Source organism: Medicago sativa, chromosome 6 (genome assembly GCF_051527215.1).
Source record: "Medicago sativa cultivar Bolivia chromosome 6, Bolivia_mono, whole genome shotgun sequence".
Classification (NCBI taxonomy): Eukaryota; Viridiplantae; Streptophyta; class Magnoliopsida; order Fabales; family Fabaceae; genus Medicago; species Medicago sativa.
The window spans coordinates 3,651,869-3,673,419 of record NC_140754.1 but is presented as its reverse complement, the minus strand read 5'-3'; the positions used below and the strand labels follow the sequence as shown (position 1 = coordinate 3,673,419).

General features: G+C 31.1%; 2 protein-coding genes and 1 long non-coding RNA gene across 3 annotated transcripts; all 3 read right to left on the bottom strand.

Moving 5' to 3' along the window:
• Positions 1 to 1,469: 1,469 nt before the first annotated feature.
• On the bottom strand, positions 1,470 to 2,019 carry LOC146912115 (uncharacterized). The gene is made up of 2 exons (XR_015015613.1): positions 1,773 to 2,019; positions 1,470 to 1,689 (listed from the first exon to the last, which is right to left on the bottom strand). It is a non-coding gene; the product is annotated as an uncharacterized LOC146912115 (long non-coding RNA).
• A 1,536-nt stretch (positions 2,020 to 3,555) lies between these two features.
• LOC146912114 (uncharacterized) lies at positions 3,556 to 4,399 on the bottom strand. Its single transcript, XM_085719253.1, has one exon. It carries the CDS (start codon positions 4,327 to 4,329, stop codon positions 3,844 to 3,846), a length of 486 nt encoding a protein of 161 aa, XP_085575379.1. The 5' UTR covers positions 4,330 to 4,399; the 3' UTR covers positions 3,556 to 3,843.
• A 4,246-nt stretch (positions 4,400 to 8,645) lies between these two features.
• On the bottom strand, positions 8,646 to 13,050 carry LOC146912113 (uncharacterized). Its single transcript, XM_085719241.1, has 7 exons — positions 12,903 to 13,050; positions 12,724 to 12,813; positions 12,333 to 12,509; positions 10,961 to 11,131; positions 10,139 to 10,381; positions 9,937 to 10,025; positions 8,646 to 9,610 (listed from the first exon to the last, which is right to left on the bottom strand). The coding sequence occupies exons 1-7, from the start codon at positions 12,988 to 12,990 to the stop codon at positions 8,777 to 8,779; spliced, it is 1,692 nt and encodes a 563-aa protein (XP_085575367.1). The 5' UTR covers positions 12,991 to 13,050; the 3' UTR covers positions 8,646 to 8,776.
• Positions 13,051 to 21,551: the final 8,501 nt, after the last annotated feature.

The following is a 21,551-nucleotide window of genomic DNA, read 5'->3' as shown; positions in this document are numbered from 1 at the left end:
GCGAGCTTGTTGATTGAGAAATGGGTGGGCTAGGAGTACAGTGGGGAAGTTGTGTATTTGTTGTTGTATGAGATGTGGAAGGATTTGTTGCTTGCCCAACAATAGAGTGTGATGGAGTAGTGGCAACTATACCTCTCCCAGATGAAAGTGTGGTACCCCTAACTCTCCCACCTCTACTGATACCTCTACCAGTACCTCTTCCTCCACCCGCCGGAGTATCATTTCCTGCCATCTATATATACATATAAAAAAAATACTTAATGCTAAACTAACATCAACAGAGCATGTAAAGAAGAGTAAAGCAAAAACTAACATCCAAGTTCAGTGACCTATTCAAGTATCCAAAACGATATGCCCTTGATGTGAGTGTGAGGCTCCCTGTCAATTATGCTAAACTATAATTGAAGAGTGAGTCATCTCAGGTGACACCATTATTTTTTGAAACTCTAAAGTGTAACTAGCAGCACCATTCATGAAATCAATTTTAAAGAAATCAAATTTGTTTCTAGATCTACTGTGAGAGGAAAGAAGGTTCAACTCTAAAGTGTGCTCTTTCGTAAAAACATTTCTTAGACAAATAGTGTGACTAGCTCAGTACTTAAGTGTGCCTCAAGTTATCTTGTACTCATGTGGCTTATCAATAAAATTACTCATTGCGCTTATTTCTTAATATGTAAAATTTGAATGATAAATAACAGGTCTGAAACTGCTGCTATTCAAACACCTCAATGGCCTAAAAACAACACAAAAACACACACAGTCCAACACACAGTCCACTAGGCTTAAAAAACAGTCATGGAAAACAGGCCCCAAATGCTGTCAGCACCTCTCTGCACAGAGAAAACACTCACACCAGCAGCAGAAAAAACACAGCAGCCTCGTTTCATCGAAAGATGATTAAGAGGGGTCAATTCATTTTCTCAATATGGTAAAAAGCATTTATTCAAGTGTAATACATGCAATTTTCCTACTTCATAACAGCCCTATGAAATTTACCACTTCAAAACATTACCTTAATTGCAAAGTCATGCTAATATGTGACATGAGGATAGATTTCAAGAGCATTATCTTCAAATGACTTAGGCATTAAAAGCAAAGTACATAACTCCAAATATTGGCCATGTAAAACAATAAAAACAAACATCACAAGTAAAACAATCATACAACATCATCATCCAAGAAAGGTCATAAAAAAATCCTATTGACCTCAAATGTTCTGAATTTATATAACACATTCTAAAACTTACAAACCCTATAACTCTAAATGTTTTCAACACCATATCACATAACAGAAAAATTCAAACCCAAAATCCAAATGTAAGATTCCATTCTCTTTGTTTCAACAAGCTTCACTTCCATATGGTCATGATGAAAATAACAGTTAATATATAAATTAAAACAACATCAGAAATACAAGTATCACAAACATTAACTTCAATGAAGAGAAAACTAGTAAAAAAAAAAACTAATAAAAAAATAATAATAAATAAATTCTGAGATTGAGAGAGAGGTTACCGTGATTCTGAGATTCACTGAAGATTTGAGAAAGGATTTTGGGAGAAGGAAGAAGATTCAATTTTGGGAGTGAGATTAAGTGATGATTTGTGTTGTGAGAGCATTACACCGTAAATTAGGGTTCAAATTCAGCTTCAGATTTTTGGAGAAATTCAGCTTCAAATTCAGAAGAATCTACAAAATTAAACACATGAATTAGTAAAGAATGGGAAGAAATTTCAGTTGAAACCCTAACAAAGAAGAAATCTGAAACTGACCGTGAGATTTTGGGACTGAGAAGAGGGATTCAATGATTCCAACTGAGAAGGAAAGAGTGACCAACTGAGAAGATGAGAGAGGAAAGAGCGATTCAGTAACTCAGTGATAGGAAAGAGCGATTGAGAAGCTTGCGATTTCGACGGTGAAGTTTGTGATTCCGATAGTGATTGAGAAGTTTGGGAAGTTTTGTTCATCTGTGAGAGTGATTGAGTGTTTGGGGAAAATTTTGGGTTAATTTTATTTCAGGGTTTGGGTTCATCTTGAGTTTTTGGGACTGAGAAGTTTTGAAGACTAGTGTTTGAGTTTGTGAATATTGAGTTCATCTTGAGTTGAGTATGAAATTTGTGGGATAAATTATTTTGGGGTTTGTGAGCCAAAAAAAAGAGGGGGAATATTTTAGTATGAGAGGAGGGAAACCAAAACGTGAAAATAAATGAGGGGGAAATAATTCAGTTTTGGCTAATGAATTTAGTGAGGCTTTTAGTGAGGGATACATTAGATAGAGATATGTAATTGATATTAGTGAGTGTTTTAGTGAGGGATAAATTAGATAGGATAAAGTCCATGTCAAATTCCGTCACAAACAATCAGCTAAAGAATTTAGTGAGGGATTTAGTCACGGAAGTTTAGTGAGGGAATTTTTGTGACGGATATTTAGACAATTCCGTTACTAATGTTTGGCAGCTCAACTTTTGTGGAAATTACGGAAATCCGTCCCTAAATCCGTCACTATTAGTGAGGGATTGTTTTCCCTCCCTAAAATCCGTCCCTAAATCGCGTTTTTCTAGTAGTGAAGGTGTTGGTTCAATTGAAAAACTCTACTGACAACACAAAAATAAGAACAACAAGGGTAGGAAGGAAACTCAAAATAACGGCAGCGTGTTTTTACATAGAGAAGAAGTTTTGTGTTTACATTCGGCAGCGTATTATAATATATTTAAAAAAAAAAACCTACATATCTTTTAAAAAATAAAATAAATTTATTTTAATCAATAAGTTAAATAAATCACTATGGCAACACATAAGGATAGCATGTAAAAATTATCTCATCACATCAATCACACATTCAACAACAATTTATCGCGATATTACTAAAATATATTATTAAGAAAGTTGGGATGTTACACTGATGATGATCATTGTGGATTTCATGCAGTTGCAAGACTACATGATATGTTTGTTGATGATTATCAAATTATCCTTCTTCAACTTCTAAAAGCTAACCGGTGATGATAGTGAATGTTATCTCCGATTGATTGGGATGGAGAATCACTTCAACGAGGTCAAACACACTATAGTAGAAAAGATATATTTTGCAATTGTTCTACATAAAAGTTGGCATCTCTAAAACAATGTTGAACAATGGCAAACTAACATGAAAGTTGAAGTAAAATTAGGAACCTCTTCTAGAATAGATTTGAGATAAGATATGGAGGTAGAACTTGAGGACAACAATTGCAACAAAAGTAGAATATGTTTAAAAAATGACATGATTAAGATGAAGATGACGAACAAATAACATGACCTAAACCCCACACCTCTGCACCCTAAGAATTATTGCAGCCAAGATTGCAATAAAACCACCTTGAGGGTACTATCCAGTAGAGTTTATTGTGATACTCTATCAAACTAAAAATACTTGCACTATTTCTTCTAAAAATATGTTTACACTTCAGATTGCGATCGTACAATACTATTTAGTAAACAAGTATACCAGCATATTTCAATTTACGAGTGTACAATCGTCGAAACTCTATAATTATTAATCGTATCATTCATATGTTTCTTCAAATCTCTAATATATATATGAATCAAATCATTTTTTGTTTTATTTACATATTCATTTGCCACCTTCTTCACATTATCATCCTAATTCCTAACTACATGAAATACTTGAATAAGATTTTACAAACTCCCAAAGATTATTCTAATTTCTCCCAATATTTTTTTTCTCAATGCAATGTGCATCAAATTACAAAAAAAAAAAAATCTCAACAAAAAAAAAAACTAATTTCAATAACTAATAATGCGATGAAAACGAAGATTCATTCAATTCACCGCACGTGAAACTCACGTGATCACCGGCGTTTCTTTCTTTAACTCCATGGACGATTTCTCCGTCACCGGAACCGCCGCAAATCTTGTAGAAAAACCACCGTAACCGTAAAAATTACCATCTTCTCCGGCAGCGCCGTCATCGAAATTCAACGCATAACTCGACGGATCATAACTCAACGTACCTTGCTTAACGTAACTATTCCGATTTTTACCGAATCGACGAATGAACGTTTTCCATTTCGGACCAGCAACAATCTCTGACAATTCACGTACTTTCATCCATCCACGAAACCACCATTGATGATGATGATGATGATTCTTCTCCGGTGATTGTATCTGCATCCGGTCCCACCATGACGGTGATGATGTTTCTGATGAGAAACATGGAATTGGAAAACATATGCATGATCTCTTCGCGAATGCAGTTTCCTGCATGTCTTCATCGATGTCGGTGTCGGCGGCGGTGGTTTTCGTTATCGGCGTCGGTAATGGAGACATTCTGGCCGGAGAAGAAGAGAGAAAAGAGAGATAGGGTTAGTTTGGTAATTTTCTCTCCTGCTTTCTCTTCTTCTTCGTTACGTTTGGGTTTGGGAGGGTGTATATATAGTGGTGGCGGTTATGACTGTTCAGAGTGTAACAAATTTTTACTTTTTTTTTTTTTTTGAAGAAACAAATATCTTCTTCTTCGTTACGTTTGGGTTTGGGAGGGTGTATATATAGTGGTGGCGGTTATGACTGTTCAGAGTGTAACAAATTTTTACTTTTTTTTTTTTTTTGAAGAAACAAATATTTACTTAATTACCGTTTAGTAAAAGGTGTGTAATTAGTGTTTTTTGTTTTTTTACAACGTGATCAGTGTGTTTATCTAACTAATAATACTAACGAGTTTGTATCTTTGTTATTAAAATAGACTTTGTATCTAGAAGATCAAGTAATAATTATGTATATTTTTTCTTAATGGCAAAGTATATACTATATTCCGCACTCCTAAATTATATGACATTTTAATTTAGGCATTTCACACTCATTAAAAAATGTAATCGATCGTATAGGAAATATATATTATAAGTTGTTTTACAAAATTATTCTTAATAAATGGTATGATAAATATAAATTAAAGAATTAAAAGTAGAGTGAGTAATAATTTGGAGGTGTGTTATTTGAAAAATTATTTGGTTGATAAATTATGATATAGCTATAAATTTACAAAGAAAAGGTAAATATTGACACGGAAACCAAAATAATATAGAGAAAAATAAAAACACAATACGAGTATATAAAATAGAAAATTATGAGAAAATGGTTGTTAAAATTTCATTTCTCATTACTTTGAATGGGGTACGGGTGCACCAACAAGTGCCATAAGTGCACTTGTGAGAGATTCAAAAGAGATAATAATCAATAAGTTTTGTGAGAAAAAAAGTTGTTTTTTTTTTTAAATATCAATGTGTTAAATAGACTATTTGGAAGATAATTTTTTCGTTTTAAACTCCTTAACAAAAGTACTTGTTGGTATTTTATTTTCCTATATTGTATAAACAAAAATACAAGGTACAACAAAAGTCATAAGATAATCCCTTCAAAAATAAAAAGTCACATGATAATGGTACAATGAGTTCGCAAATTCAGGACAAAAATAATCAACATAAAGCCTAAAAAAGAATGAGAAAAACACCGAAAACCCGTAAGAGCTCCATAACCTTCAACAAGAACCATCCTACAAAATCCCCGACCTAAATGAACCAAACTAGCCGTGTAACAATGGATTTTACATCTAAATTGATTCAACTTATGTTTTTCTTTTTTTTTAGAGGAAATTCAAATTATGTTCGTAAACTTATAAAAAAACGAAAACATTATTAAATGTATGTGTGTTGAAAATTCTTTTGTGAAAACCACTCGTGTCAGATTTTGGAATTTATTTTTTAAAAAAGAATTATATATATATATATATATATATATATATATATATATATATATATTGTTTATTAATATCATATATTGCATTAATCTTTATTGGTTTATACATGTCAACTCCATTTGGTTGGGTTGATATTTTAATGAAACAAGAATTATTATGATTTTTTTTGTCTAACCCTCTTATTTTAAGGGAAAAGAGACTCGAGTAATCTCTAGAGTTCGGTCGGAAGATAAATACAATTAGATCAGAAATTGTCCAAATAATTATGGGATTTTTTTTAATTTTACCCAAATAATCTAAATTGGTAATACTTTAAAAAAATACACAAATTATACGGGAAAAAAATAATGAATATTAATTAAAAATAAATAAAATATTTTTTGAAGGAAAAAATAAATAAAATATGTTTTTCAATCGTAATGTTTTTAATATATACTAAAATAAAAAAATTATTAAAGTGTGTTGAAAATTCTATTGTGAAAACCACTTGTGTCAAATTTTGAATTTCTTTTTCTTTTAAAAATGAACAATATATTGATATCCAAGAGAATAGAAAAATTACTCATTTATTATTTGCAACAGACGTTTCAAAGTATATTAATCGGGTTTTCATATAGCAAAATAATGTGAAACAAATGGTAGGTATTTGGTTCCTTTAACCATTTAATTTAGGGTTTGATTTCTTACCGGTGAAAATCCCAGCTACCTTATCTTATCTTGAGAGTGTTAGTTTTTAAAGTTGAGTGTAGATGACACATATGATTTGAAAAAAAAGTTGGTGTATTTTGTTTATGCATACACTAATTTAATCTATTCATCTATGATTGATCATTTTTATTTGACAGAATCTATGATTAATCATATCAACTAAATAATTGGTCAAAACAAAACTCACGTAAACTAAAAAATCACTGATTAATCATTAGATTAGCTTGCAAGGGTTGGTGATATCTAGTAGCCATGCATAGCTGTGATTTCAAGAAAACCCTCAAATAATGTGAATTAAATTAGCACACCAAATCCAAAAGTGTACATTATGTATTTGTGACGTGTTACTTTCCTACAAGAATATATGTGGTAAGTTGTTAAAATATTACTCCAGCCTAATACGGCTAATTATTGATTAGGTACAAATACCTACCTACTCATTATACAAATTATTTTCCTTAAATTGCATCTTACTATAGAATCGTAGGAATAATTTAAAGGGGTTCTGTTGACCAAAGAATATTTTTAAATGGATTCTATGATAGACCACTTTTCTTTTTTGGTTACCACATTATGATAGACCACTTTGATAAGTAATTCTATATATGTAGATTATTATTTAAAGGAAAATGCTAACAAGTGCCCTAAGGGCATTGTTTAAGCATCTATAAGTAGCAATTTTTGCATTGGAAATTGTACGTTATGACTTTAAAAAGCGTTTGACTTGTATTTTCAAGACATAGTTTCTTTTTCTGGGTTCCTTAAACAATGCCCTTAGGGTACTTGTTAGCAAGATCCTTATTTAAAAATTATTCAAGGATTGAACTTTTAAGCATTTGTTTAGCATGGTTGAGGAGTGTCCTCGTGAGCTTAGCTCAGTTGGTATGGACAATGCATAAAAATATGCAAGGTCCGGGGTTCGAACCCCGGCCACAAAAGAACCCCGGCCACAAAAAAAAAAAGCATGGCTGAGGAGTTTGCTTTTTGTATTGTTAATTTAATTTCTCAGTGGCGGTTTACTATTCTTCCATTCTTATGGCTAAAATTATAACTTTATTGGTGTTGTTTTGATAAAAATAGAGTTTAAAAGAAATATGAGTTGAGTTTTGATTTTTGATTCACAAATATTGAGTTTTCATTTTTTAACCGGCATCGATTAAGTCAATTTCTCAGTCATAAAGATAAGGAGGAGGACAAACTTAAATGAGAGAATTAATGAAAAATTTGAGATAGAAAAACCCAATTAAACTAATATAAAGAATTATAAGTTAGAATCTATCATATCAGGAGCATCTGTATTACATTCTAGCCTTAGTAATTTTTTAGTTTTTTATCATCCTTTCGTTGTTGCTAGTGTTATCTTGGAGTTAACCTAAAAGAACATAATTACTAGTTAGACATTTCATTGTCATTGTAAAGTACTTTAATTTATTAGGTTTCATTTTTTTTTTGAAGAAGCTAAAATGAATTATATTAACACAACCAATAGGCCTTCCTAGCACTAGGTGTGCTAAGGAAGAAACACCACAAAACAAGCAGTATATGTACAAAAGTTACAAGCCACCAAAAAACAACAAGAAAGAAAAACTATTAACCAATGCCTAATATCACAAACGGGTTAAGCCACCAACCATGGTAGTTGGAGGGAAGACTAACGTATTTCCCTTTCAACCACATAAATGACGACGACTTTACTTTGTCCGGGTTAAGTTTCATTTTTCTATTCAAAAGTGTATCCAAAAAGAAAATGTTGCTGCAACAAAAATACAATGACACATATATTTTTTATTTTTCTCTTTCATATTTGCTTCTCTGGCTTTGTTGGAAATCTAATCGTACTACACTTTTTTTTTTTAAGGAAATATTAGCAAATATTTTTCATCACTCACAATTTTATTGAAAAATCACAAGGTAAACACATTGTGCTCTTTTAATTTTTCTTTAAATTATTCCTTTGCTTTTTGATTTGCCACTTCAAAATAAAGGCAATACTACAATTCCCTCGCAAATCCCACTTTTCTTTTTGCCTTTTCCTTTTTTTTTCTTAATAATTCATCTGATCATATTTCAATATTTACCAAGAAACTTTGTCCCCTTTTTTAAAGTAGATGATATTCTTGTTTTGGCATAAATTAAATATTTATGGACACAACTGCGACAACTAATTTTTCGACTTAGATAGAAATACAAGAACAAACCTTCTCAATTTCTCATTCAAGAGTTTTAATACTGCTACATTCTCCAGTAGAAAATATAAAACAAAATTACTATTATCACTTCATTAACTTTGATGCTACAAAATCAACACACTAATATTCAATAATTATGAGAGTAACCAACATAATTTAACCTAGGACGAATATTATGGTGACTAAATTTTGGATCACCATAATCCACAGCCTTTATCACCATAGCCTCACGTCTTCCATCATGTTCTTGAACTGCACCAAACACAATCTCATTTGTCTCACAATTCTTCTCATAGTAACTTGATGGAGTAGTCGAAGAATAATGACTTTGCACCTTGGAATGTTGTGGTTGTTGATGATGATTTTGATGTTGTTGTTGTTCTTGATGATGATGATGATGCTGTAGTTGTTGATCATGTTCATAACTTTTGTCTAACATGTTCAAGTATGCGCGATTGTGCTTTGAAATTGTACTTTCTGTTTGTCTATTTATCGGCACAGGCGGAGGAAAAATATTTGTTTCATAGAAACCGTTATCTCTTGTTTTTTCCAACATTTCCAATTCCTTGTTTGTGTAAGGATATGTTTTCCTTTGTGAAGGTGTTTTTGTTTCCATATTAGGAGGTGGTTCGTCTCCGTCCGGAATCACAAAACTTTCTTGCATTGGCCATGAATTGGAATGTTGTCTATTTGCATAGTGAAATTGTTGTTGATGTTGATGTTGTTGGTATTGATGATATGAAAGTGGTTTTCTTTTGGATCCTAAGAATAAGCTCAAAAAGATTTCACCCATTGATGAACTTGAGTTCACTAAAAGTCTTCCAAGAGAAACAAAGAAGCCTTCATCATGTTTCTCAAATTCATCTTCATTAGGGATTAAAGGAGGCCTAACTGATTTAGGAGGAGGCCTTTGTTGTGATGCAAATGGTGTTCCTTTTGTCCTTATATGTGCCCTTGAATCCTGAAAATGAAACAAGATTTTAAAATTTTAGGCTATATGTTATAACATGTTTAGAACTCAAGGTAGCGATCTAGGCCGCGACATAACAATTTTTTATGTTGCAAAAATGACAACGCAGCCGCTTCTGAGGTTGCATCAATCACATTGGATTTTAATGCTCCGCAATATTAATGATTGCAGCGTGACTACAACCGTTACCATGACCACCATTTAAAACCCTTACTATATATTTTGAAAACTCGGTATCCAATTTTAGGGCCGACTAATCTGAGGGGTCAAAAAATTTGTCACCCTGAGGGGTCATTGTATAGAAGATAATAACTTACATCTGAAGATGAAAACATATCCGTCACCCTCCTCTTAAGTAATGCTAACATATAACCAAAAAATCCAGCAGAAACAAGAGCAGCTATTCCTGTAATGTTATTATTTTTTCACACATTTTATATTAGCATACCCCTATATATAAAATGATAAGCAAATGAAAATAAATACTAAGGATAAGATTAAATGTGGATCATATCATACCTAAGGGGAAACTATTGTCATACTCATACTCATCATTAGTACTAGTAGTACTAGTAATGCAATCATGTTGATTGAGTTGTATCTCTCTAATTGCTTGATTTCCTCTATCCACCACCAAAAGAGAGCAACTACTTCTAGCATAAATTACATCAAAATCATTTGAAAACTTTGCATCCTCACTTGGACCATCAACATGGCCTCCTAATTGGCCTCTTTTTCCTCCACCTGCAATGGTTGTTACCCCTATACAAAAAGCATGTCTTATAGTTTAGGGTTTTTTTTTTGAAAGGTTATAGTTTAGGGTTATGTTCCGATAAACGCTTTAATTAAACATTTATCATATAAGTGCTTATATAAACTATTTCTATAACGAAAAATAAAATAAAGTCAAATTATCGTTATAAACTATAAATTGTTTTTATTAGCTACCCAAAAGCTCATGAAAATAAGTTGAAAATATCTTATGGACATGTCATACAATGTTTTCATAAGTTTATTTTATTTTTAAAATAAAGTCTCGCTAGTGTTTTATTTCTATAGAAAAAAAATATGTTTTTCTTATAAACCATAAACTGTTTTCTTTTTTGGTAGTGTAAACCATAAACTGTTTTCAAAAGCTGTCTTGGAGAGTTTATGGAAATATACTAAAAATAACTTATGGACATGTCATCGGTTGTTTTCGTTAGCTCTTCCAAAAAGTCTCTCAAGTGTTTACGTTAATAGATAAACTCAAATAAATCAATCCAAATAGACCATAAATCAATTTGGTAAATTCATTTCATTGTGAAACAGATTGAGATGCTCATGCATTTCATGTAATACCTTCATCACTGATCTTTCTAATGGCCATATTCAATGTGTCTGCAATGTAAATATTGCCACTGTCATCAACTGTAAGCCCTTTAGGATGGTTCAGTCTTGCATCTCTAGGCCTTCCATCTATGTGTCCAATATACCCCTCAGAAGATCCAGCAAGCAGTTTTGGTTTGCTATCTGTTGTTCATACATGCATTATAGTAAAACCAAACAAAAAAGAAACATAATGGAAAATTTTCTAGAGGGAACTCAAAAAGACAAAATCTCAAACTAATTAAGATTTTATTTACAAATTACCAATCATATATCAATAAAGAAACTAGGAATATCATTTTGAGGTTGGAAGTGAATATCACTTTCGAAAATGGATCCTGGTAATCCGATATTCAACTAATAAGACGTAAGTAAAGTCTGGTCAAAAAAATTTCATGCAAAATTTTCAATCTGTATTCTCCCAAACAATATATCTTTAACTAAAATTCATTAACCATTTGAGTTTAACCATTTAGCCAGATTTTGTCTTCACTCTATGATTGTTAGTTATATTCCAATCTCCATGTGATATTTCCTAATTTCCTTAAGAAACTCAAAGATAAATAATAATTACAATATGATTATGTACGTGAAATTTATACCATGTAGCAAGAAGTACCAAAAAGAAAAGTAAAAGGGATCATAGTGGGGTAAAGAAGTCAAACTAGTGTTTAAACTAATTGTCTCTAGATATTCCTTTCTTTATTTTTCTTTTGATAAGTACTTTAATGTTCCTCTAATGATTGCAAAAAAGAAAAAAATACCATGTAGATATTCCATGTTATACTTTATATATTTTTTAATTTGTGACTAAAGGAATGTTGTAACTTATAAAGTGGAACCTTGAGCTTAACAAAAGTTTAATGCAACAAGCTTAGTAGAATCAAAAGATTTCCCGGGCACGAAGCAAAGTCATATGTACAAGGTATAACTGAAACATCAAACATTCTTAAAGGACACACTTGAATTTTGAATCTGGTATATTTGCATAGTGAAGCAAAGTAATAAAGCCACAATTAATACTAAAGAATTTGACGATAATCTTAAATTAAAATCAATATGCCAACAAATAGCAACAACAAGAGAATGGAAATTTGAATAAAAGGTAGGGTTAAATAAATTTTTAGTCTTGGTGATATACTTTTTTTTTGTTTTAACCCCCCCTATTAAAATTTATCGTCACTTTAGTCCCTAAAATGCATAAGAGATCATTATTTTATCCATATGAGATTAATATGCAAGATTTTATATAGTGATAAAAGAATGTATATATTATAAGGACTGAAAAATATTAAGCCTAAAAAAGATATATCAAACTTAGAAAATTTGAGCAAAGGAAATTTACATCTTGACATTGGACTTGAGATCTTGTAGATGTTACTGCTCTCAGAATCCAAAACCAAATATTCACCATCTGGAGATATTTCAATTGAGTGTGGCTCAATTCCAAGCTTACGTCCATCAAATATTGTTTCCACATTGTAACCACTCTCAAATTTCACCATGGATCGACTATGTTGCACTGATAAATTAAATTGTCATGAAATTAGATCAATGTTAGCACATTAATATAGTAACGAGAAAATTATAAACTCAATGGAAGATACTAGAAATAAAAATTAGTGACGAAAATTTAGTGAAATCTGTCACTGGTTCCCTCGCTAAATTTTGTGACGGGGAATTCTAACAATATTTTTTTGTTATTGATTTTGATTTTTCTACTAGTAAATCTCTACCTGGTACTTTAACTTTTGGTTTGGATTTAAGTGACCATATCCATTTAAGAAGAGAAGAAACAACATTTGAAACAACTCCAGTAACAATTTCTGCATGTCACATATGAATTTAATTAATACTATATAATAAAATATAAAAATAAAAATATTCATAAGAGTTTAGAGGTTGTTTCACTTACTTGCAGGTGGTGGTGTAGCTGAAGTTGGAGATAACAAACCAAGTAGAACAATAAAAGCAAAAAACAACATGAAACATTTCCTAGTCATTGTTTCTTTTCCTAAGTTAAGAGACTTAAAGATCACAAAATTATGAAACAAAATGCTCACACATTATACTACATGGATGGTGTCTAATATAAGCTAACTATTCTTCTTTACATGAAATCAGCATTACCTTTTTAGAAAGAAAAATAACTTAGTGAACTATTAAACAAAATAAATAAGAGTATTACTTTTCCCACCCTATAGGTTTCTCGCGGGCCCTGCGTTTTCTCCAAAAATGTCCTTGTACAGTCCGGATTTTAAAATCCGGATTCATGTTTACTATTTCGGATTTTATAATCCGGACAATTCTTATGTATAATCAGTCATTAGACTCTCACATTTCAGCAGTTTTGAGTTTTGCTTTTAAAAACAACAAAAAAAACTAAGTAAAAAAATGCTAAAAACCTGTCAAATAAAATCATAAAAATATAAAAATACCACCAAAAAAATTCTAAAAATCAAATAAAACTATTGCAAATTTTTTCGGATTTTTCTGAGAATATGAAAAATTAAAAAAAATAAAAAATGGGTCTAAACGATGGAATTTTGGATTTTGAGGGGCGGAATCCCGTAAGAAGTTCCTTCTACGGGAGTCATGGTCCATGGATTTTTTCTGATTTTTTGGGGAAGTTTCGGAGCAATCCAATCAAGTAGTCTGAAAACCCGATCTTTGACTAAGAACAGGTAACAATGACCCAAAACAGAATGATAAGAGTTAGGAAGATTAATATTGTCCCTAAAAATGACTATACATGTTACAAATATGTTTAGGATTTGTGCTGATACAGTTCGGATTATATAATCCGAACTGTTTTACCTTGAAAAAGGGTGTTTAATGGGTTTCCGGATTATGTAATCCAGAAACATCATGTAACGCGCCCTATTTTTGAAGTTTTCGGATTACAAAATCCGGAAAAATCCGTAACTCAATTTTTCACCCTATAACAAAGGAAACACCATTCCGGATTATGAAATCCGAAAACCTCAAGGGCATTTTTGGGAAAAACGCAGGGCGTGCGAGAATCATATAGGGTGGGAAAAGTAATACTCAATAAATAAAGGCAAACTTAGTTATGGATCCAATACAATTGTATGGCCCGATGACACATGAAAGAGTGTTCAATCAAATGCATCAAAGTGACAAATCTCTTCTTTTGTGATCTTTTCGTTCTATTTTTTTTCTTAACATGTGCTTAGAGATTTCATGTATGTATTGTTAGAGTTTATATGTGTCTTTGCTGTCACTATGAGAAGTTTCTTTTACAAACTCTTCGAATCTAATTTTCATTCCTTTTCTTTTTGTTATGTCTTTGGAGTTCAAAATGTAAATTAGCCTCTTCTTTTTCTTTTTAGTCTATACTTGCAACATTAGTACATTATACTTACCAATCAAGTGGAATGTGGTGAAGCCCTTTACCCTTTTACGTGTATAAAAAATGAAAATAATTGATGTTAAGTTTTTTATAGATTTTTTTTTTAAAATTTTAATGTGTTGAATACACTATTTTTAATACAAAATTTCTGTATAGATTTATTAACAAGGGTACTTGTTCACATTTCTCTTAATTTATTTATTTACTTGAAGGTTCCGTTACTTGTTTTCCTTCATATTTTAAATAAAATTGTTTAGGTTGATGTTTCCAAAATTATGTAGTTAGTTAAATTATTTTCACAAACAAGTGGTTAATAATTTTGACTTAAGTATGAATCATTTCGAGGAATTTGAGTTTAAAGATTGGCTGGAACAATTCTTGACCAACACTCCAAGAAATATTGCCATTATCCACGATGAAAATGTCATGGGCAGGTGTCTATGTCCATGATGATGATAATATTTTTATCCAAAATCTTAAGACACCCATTCTTTATTTTTGTTGTTGTGTTCTTAAACATTCTTTCTTTCCCTGGATTCTTAGAGTTCATCATGTTGTCGAAGATTATTGTGAAAAAAATTCTAGGTACTATTTTAAAATGTGACAACGTTTAAGAAGACATTATAAAAAGTGGCATTGATCACCTACAAACCACTTTAGTCAAGATGAATCAGGATTATCATACAGATAAATTTAATATGGTATCAAGTCCAACGATTCATACTACAATCATTCATCATATTTGTCATTCACTAGGAAGAACCAATAGTCGCCTAAATAGTGTTCAACGAGAGGAGTTGTATCAAAAAAAAAAAAAATCAACGAAATGGAATAAAATAATTAAGTGAAAGATAAGACAAACACCTAAAGTAGTTTTTTTTTTTGTTTGAATCACAAAAGACGTTGATGTGATATTCATATGAGTGTCACATATGCGGTTAATGTGCAACCTCATACTTGCAATGGAAAAACCGTTTGATTGACAATATTCAATTTCAAAGATCGTTACAATTTCAAGTACGAGATTGGGGATTCACGATCAAAATATATTTAGCGAAATAGAGCACCATATGCCATGGCAATGAATTACTTATTCTATTCCTAATCATAATACCATTTACAAAAATACCATATATAAAAATTTCTTTGTCCCAAAATCTACAATTTTTAGATATATTTATTATTCTTTTTTCAAATATATCTCTTATCAATCGGGAGCTTCTACGGTGAAGTCAGGAAACTGACTTTTTTGAAAAAGTTAATTTTGATTTTAATGTTTGATTCATTTTTAAATTGTTGATTACTGATTAATGATCAATAGTAATTCATCTGGTAATGCTTGCAACATTTTGGACTTACAGGTACTATTTTATCGTTAGAATCTTTAACATGCAAACAAAGTTGATGATATTATGTGATAGTCGTAAGTGTTACACTTTGTGGGGTATTACGCTTATAACAAGGTAGGATAAAATTAGATTAAGTGTAGTTTTGTTAATCTGATGAATTGATGATACTATAAGGACTGAACTTTTGATGTCATTGTACAAATAGTGGGGTGTTACTCATTACGTTTTTGATGTTATAGTGTTAACTTCACCAAAAAAGTCATTCTTATGACTTCACCATAGAATTTTCCTTATCAATATTGTAAATTTGTCTTGAAATATATATTTTTTTGAAGAAGATTGTCTTGAAATATATAAAATCAATATTACATGCATTTATAAATTAGACAAGTTTACTATTTCAACTACTTTTAAGAAAAGTAGTTCGTAGGACAGGAGAGTATAACGAAAAAGGAATGCAAATCAAGCAAAATACCAATAACACATAAAAGGAATTGCTAGAGATATAGGGCCTCAAAATTTAATAATTTTATTGTGTCCCATAATAGAGACCAAACACGAATAAAGACAAATAATTGAAGTAAATACCCATTCAAACGTCACGTTGTTTCGTTTATGAAAGAACAATACTGACATTCAAAATGGCATATCATCAAACATTTGATTTATCCAATTTAAAAGCACTGCATCTACATTTAATTGTATTTGAAAGATGTGCAGTCCACTACCTATTTATAACTAAGGTTTCCTCTCAATGCTTTATAAGCTGCCAATGTGGGATTTATTACTATCTCTCTATTCAACTTAGTACTCAATTCTATTCAGAAAAGTTGTGAATGTAGTTGAAAAACACGTTCAGTTCACAACATTTCATGAAAAAGTGAAATGCACCGATAATTTAAAATATTTATGGCAGCATACGTATGTATTAGCAACATGTGATTATTACATGATACATTTCTTAGTCACTGTTTTCCTAAGTTAAGAGACTTAAGATCGGTAACCATTAAAAAGATCATAACAATTAACATAAAATGGTCATCACCAACAATGTTGTGTAGTAACTGCAATGAATGGTCTCATGAGAAAAATATATATCTAAAAGAAAAATATTTTTCTCTCTGTCTTTTTTTGGTGGCCATTTATTATTACTGCACCTATAAGTATAATGATTTTTTTCTTTACATCTCTATCAAAATACTCCTAATGATAATAATGATTTTTTATTTTTTACTTTCTTAATTAGTATCTCAAGAGCATTGATTAGCATGACTCTTATATAAATGTAAGGACATATATGAGGTACTCAATAACCTCGAGTAGATGAAATGTGTGTTTTGAGAGGTTCCACCTAGATATATAATTGACATGGCAAAAATTGGATTAGGTGGAATATAATTGATAAAGTGTCAATGAAATAGTCCGAGAATCTAATTTAATAAATATAATATAATAGATAGAATGGAATCAATCCCCGTGAGCTTAACTCAGTTGGCAGGGATATTGCATATTATATGCAGGGGTCACGGTTCGAACCCCGGACACCCCATTTCTCCACAATTAAATTGTGTGAGCTCTAGCCACTAGGTTACTTGACAAAAAAAAAAAAAGAAGATAGAATGGAATCAATATATACATGATGTGTTGCTGTCAGATTTTGTGTACGAGAAATACGAATCTAATTTTCTTTTACAAATTTTTCGAATCTAATTTTCGTTCATTTGTGTTTTATTATGTATTTGGTGGTCAAAATACGAACTTGCCTTATCTTTTTAGTCCAATTCGTAACGGTCTGGGTTACGCTCGCTATACTTGAAGCTTTTTTGTGTAAAATCTTGCTCTTCACCCAGCACATTTTGCTCGCGCTCTGCAGCCATGCCCAAAATGCCCCCGCGCTAGTTAACTTGCGTAAGTGTAAATTAATGCGCAAGTTAAATTACGTGGCGCAAGTTAAGTGACGCAAGACTACTTTTTTTTTAATTTATTTACTATTTTCAAATTATGTTATTAACTTTATTCTAAATTAATTTATTAACTTTATTCTAAATTATTTTGTTTATATTAATCTAAATTATTTTCTTAACTTTATTCTAAATTATTTTCTTAACTTTATTAACTTTATTCTAAATTATTTTATTAACTTTATTTTGAAATTATTTTGTTTCCATTAATCTAAATTATTTTCTTAACCTTATTCTAAATTATTTTCTTAACTTTATTCTAAATTATTTTGTTTACATTAATCTAACTTATTTTCTTAACTTTATTCTAAATTATTTTATTAACATTATTCTGAAATTATTTTGTTTACATTAATCTAAATTATTGATTCGATATTATTCTTTAAATAAATACAAATATAAATAAAAGTAAATACAACATTAGAAACTAAAAGCAAATATAAAATAAATGAACAAAATTGAGGCATATAACAATATCTCATTTTATTAATAATTCATACATTACAATAATTCATACAATAATTTTGAACTTATTCACTAAATCTACTTATTTTCTCCTTGGGGTAAAAAGTAATCAATCTTCGTGGGGTAAAATAGTGAGCAGCCTTCTTGGGGAAAATACATCATCAACCCTTAGGCTAAATTTAAATCTGGTTTTTTTTTTTACCCCAAGAAGTTCTTTTTACCCACTGTAAAAAGTTTCTGCGGTTAAAAAAAGCAGATTTAAACTCATCCCAAGGGTCGATCACTTCCCCAAGTCGGATACTCACTATTTTACCCCGACGAAGTTTGATCACTTTTTACCCGAAAGAGAATATTGAAGAAAAAAAAAGAAGAAAGAAGAGAAATAGAGGGAGAGAGTGAGGAGGGGGAGAACGTGAGATGGTGTGAGGAAATAGGGAAATATGTAGGGGTATTTATAGGTGGGAATGGTAGTGTAGGCTATAACCACCATAAATGTGGTCAAAAAAAACGTGTAAAGTTTATTAAAAACGTGTGGATTGAAGGTTGAAAACCTGACCACCGTCCAAAAAACGTTTGTTCATGAGCTCAGACCACCGGCCAACGTGCGTGACTTAAGTCACGCATTGATTACAACGTGCGTTAGTTAAGTCACGCAGCGTGACTTAACTAACGCAAGGGTATATTTGGAAGGCTTGCAGGGCACGAGCAAAATGTGCAGGGTGAAGAGCAGAATTCTTTTGTGTATCATCCATCACTTTGAATGATTTATTTACTTCAAGGCCTCATTGCAAAACATGTTTGGTTTCTAATAATAATACCATTTACAAAATTTTCTTTGTCCCAAAATATATGACTCTACAACTTCTAAATGCATTTATAATTGTTTTTCTAAATATATCCTTTACCAATAATACTGCAAATTTGTGTCAACAAGTCCTAGCTCAACTAGTAAATTGTTGAAATTGGAAGGCTGAACGTCGTGATCGGGGTTCAAAAATTGACTCTTCACTTGTGTATATGGGTTGCAATGGTTATTTGTTATTAAATTTATAAATATGTAACTTAGTGTTCGTTTAACTTGTGCAACAAGTTAACTTGAGTCACAATTTTCTTTTCCATTTAGCTACACTATTACTATAGTGTATGGTATATAGAAGTTAATTAGTGTCAGCTGTTAATTGGTTGGAAGATCTAAGAGTTAGTTATAACTATAACACAATTCAATAAACAATTTTCATTTTCAGAGATTTCTTCTTTCTTCTTCTCTAAGCGTCTACATTTTCTTTAGTTTTAATCACAACTTCATGCTTTCTTATTTCGTCTATCTACCAAAAAGAAAAGCAACAAAAATCAATATTAAATGCATTTATACATAAAAGGTAAAACAACTTTTCTAGACAAAGTATAACCAAAAACTAATGCAAATCAAACAAATACCAATAACATAAAGGAATTGCAAGACATATAGGGCCTAAAAATTTGATAATTTCATTGTGTCCCTTAATAGAGACCAAACAGGAATAAAAACAAATAATAGAGATAAACCCCCCCTCGAACATCACGGCGTTTATGAAAACATAATAGGATGTTCAAAAAGGGATACTATCTCAAATATTTGATTTATCCGATCCAATTTAAGAACATTGCATTTGCATTTGATTATGAAGATTGCGCAGTCCACTACCTATTTATAGGTAAGGTTTTCTCTCAATGCATTATAAGCTGCCGATGTGGGTCTTATAACAATCTTTCTATTCAACTTCTTATATTTTTAGAATTGTAAAACACGTTCAGTGCAAAACATAGTTTACAAGGACTTCATTATATGTATTATTACTAAGGGGTCTAGAACACTATATGCAAATAAGAATTATATTTGAGAACATCTAGTGTCATAAGTTCATAAGACATGACTTTAAGTCGTGTGCATCCATTTAGTCAAACGATTTCAATGGTTTGTTGGAACAGAACAAGTTTGTGTTTTTGAAGAAGATTTTGGGAGAAAGGAGAGAATACACTATATGTTGAAAGTATCAAGTTTTATTCATTGAATTGATTGTGAGATACAATGCATAATCTGCTTTATATAGCAGTTGTCACAACTTGACAAAATATACAGTTGTTACTTGCATAGCAAGTAACTCTAGTTAAAACTAACTAACTAAACAACTAACCAACATAGAATTACACATCAACATGGTCTGCATAAGTATACGAGGTTGTGTACTTGTGTTACGAAAATTCTGATTATTGGATATTAGATCATCAATGGTTTCTAGACTAAATTTTAGTTGTAAAACTCATTCTTTTCATAGGAGCTCAATGGACTAGTATAGGAACAAGCATTTTGAGTTTTTAATGTTATTTAAAAGTTAAAAATAAATGATGTTTTTTTTTTTGAGTTTTTTGTGCTTCTTTTTATTGAGGGTCTAAATTTGAAGATTAGAACAAAGTCTCCAAATTATTTAAGACGAGTCTCTAAAATATTTAAGACGACCCTACAATATAGACCTAAAGTTGAGAATGAATAGATGAAACTAACATTGATAAACAATTTTTTTTCAAGGAATTGATAAACAAATTCGTTTGTATAAAAAATCACTCACTTGGCGAAATCAGTCACCAAGTCATCAGGAAGTAAATGATAAGAGCTGAACGCCGAGCCGACATTCTTTCAACTCAGCAAGACCATACCATAGACCACTGTCTCTTTTGTTAGACCAAAGAACATCAAATAACCATATTATTTTTAGTAAACACTTTCTCATACATATTTCCTCCTTCTTTCGCATGCCACCACATTTTAGCTGCAAGAGTTTCCAATGGTGTAAGTGTTGATGCAACGGCTGCAAGTTCAGCAGCTTCATATATACATACCTGTCTGCAGAATAGTATGCATTCACTACTTCACTAGGGCTCTCTTGATTCCTTCCATCAGTTAGCCCTCCAGCCCAAGAGTCTAACTTATAAAGATCTAAACAGCTTTGACGCGTGTAATTAGAGTTCGAATTTCTACTTGAGGTCATAAAAGTAAGGATCAAGGGGATACAAAATAAATGTGATACAGGTTTTGGACTAGGGCATGTGAAACGGTTTAGAACTGATATATACTGAGAGACATTGAATGATATATAGTTTACTGTTATATAGTACGATATTAAGAATTATATTCAGACCCATGCAAAAAGGTTAGGGTGAATGTTAAAGTTGTATTCGAGTCTACATTGTCTTGGTTCTTGAGTTTTGAGTTTTGACTCAAGTTAAATTTTGAGAGCAAATGCAAAAGGTTAGGGTGAATGTTAAAGTTGTATTCGAGTCTACATTGTCTTGGTTATTGAGTTTTGAGTTTTGACTCGAGTTAAATTTTGAGAGCAAGATCTAAATATATACATTTTAACATTCTGGTACGCCAATCT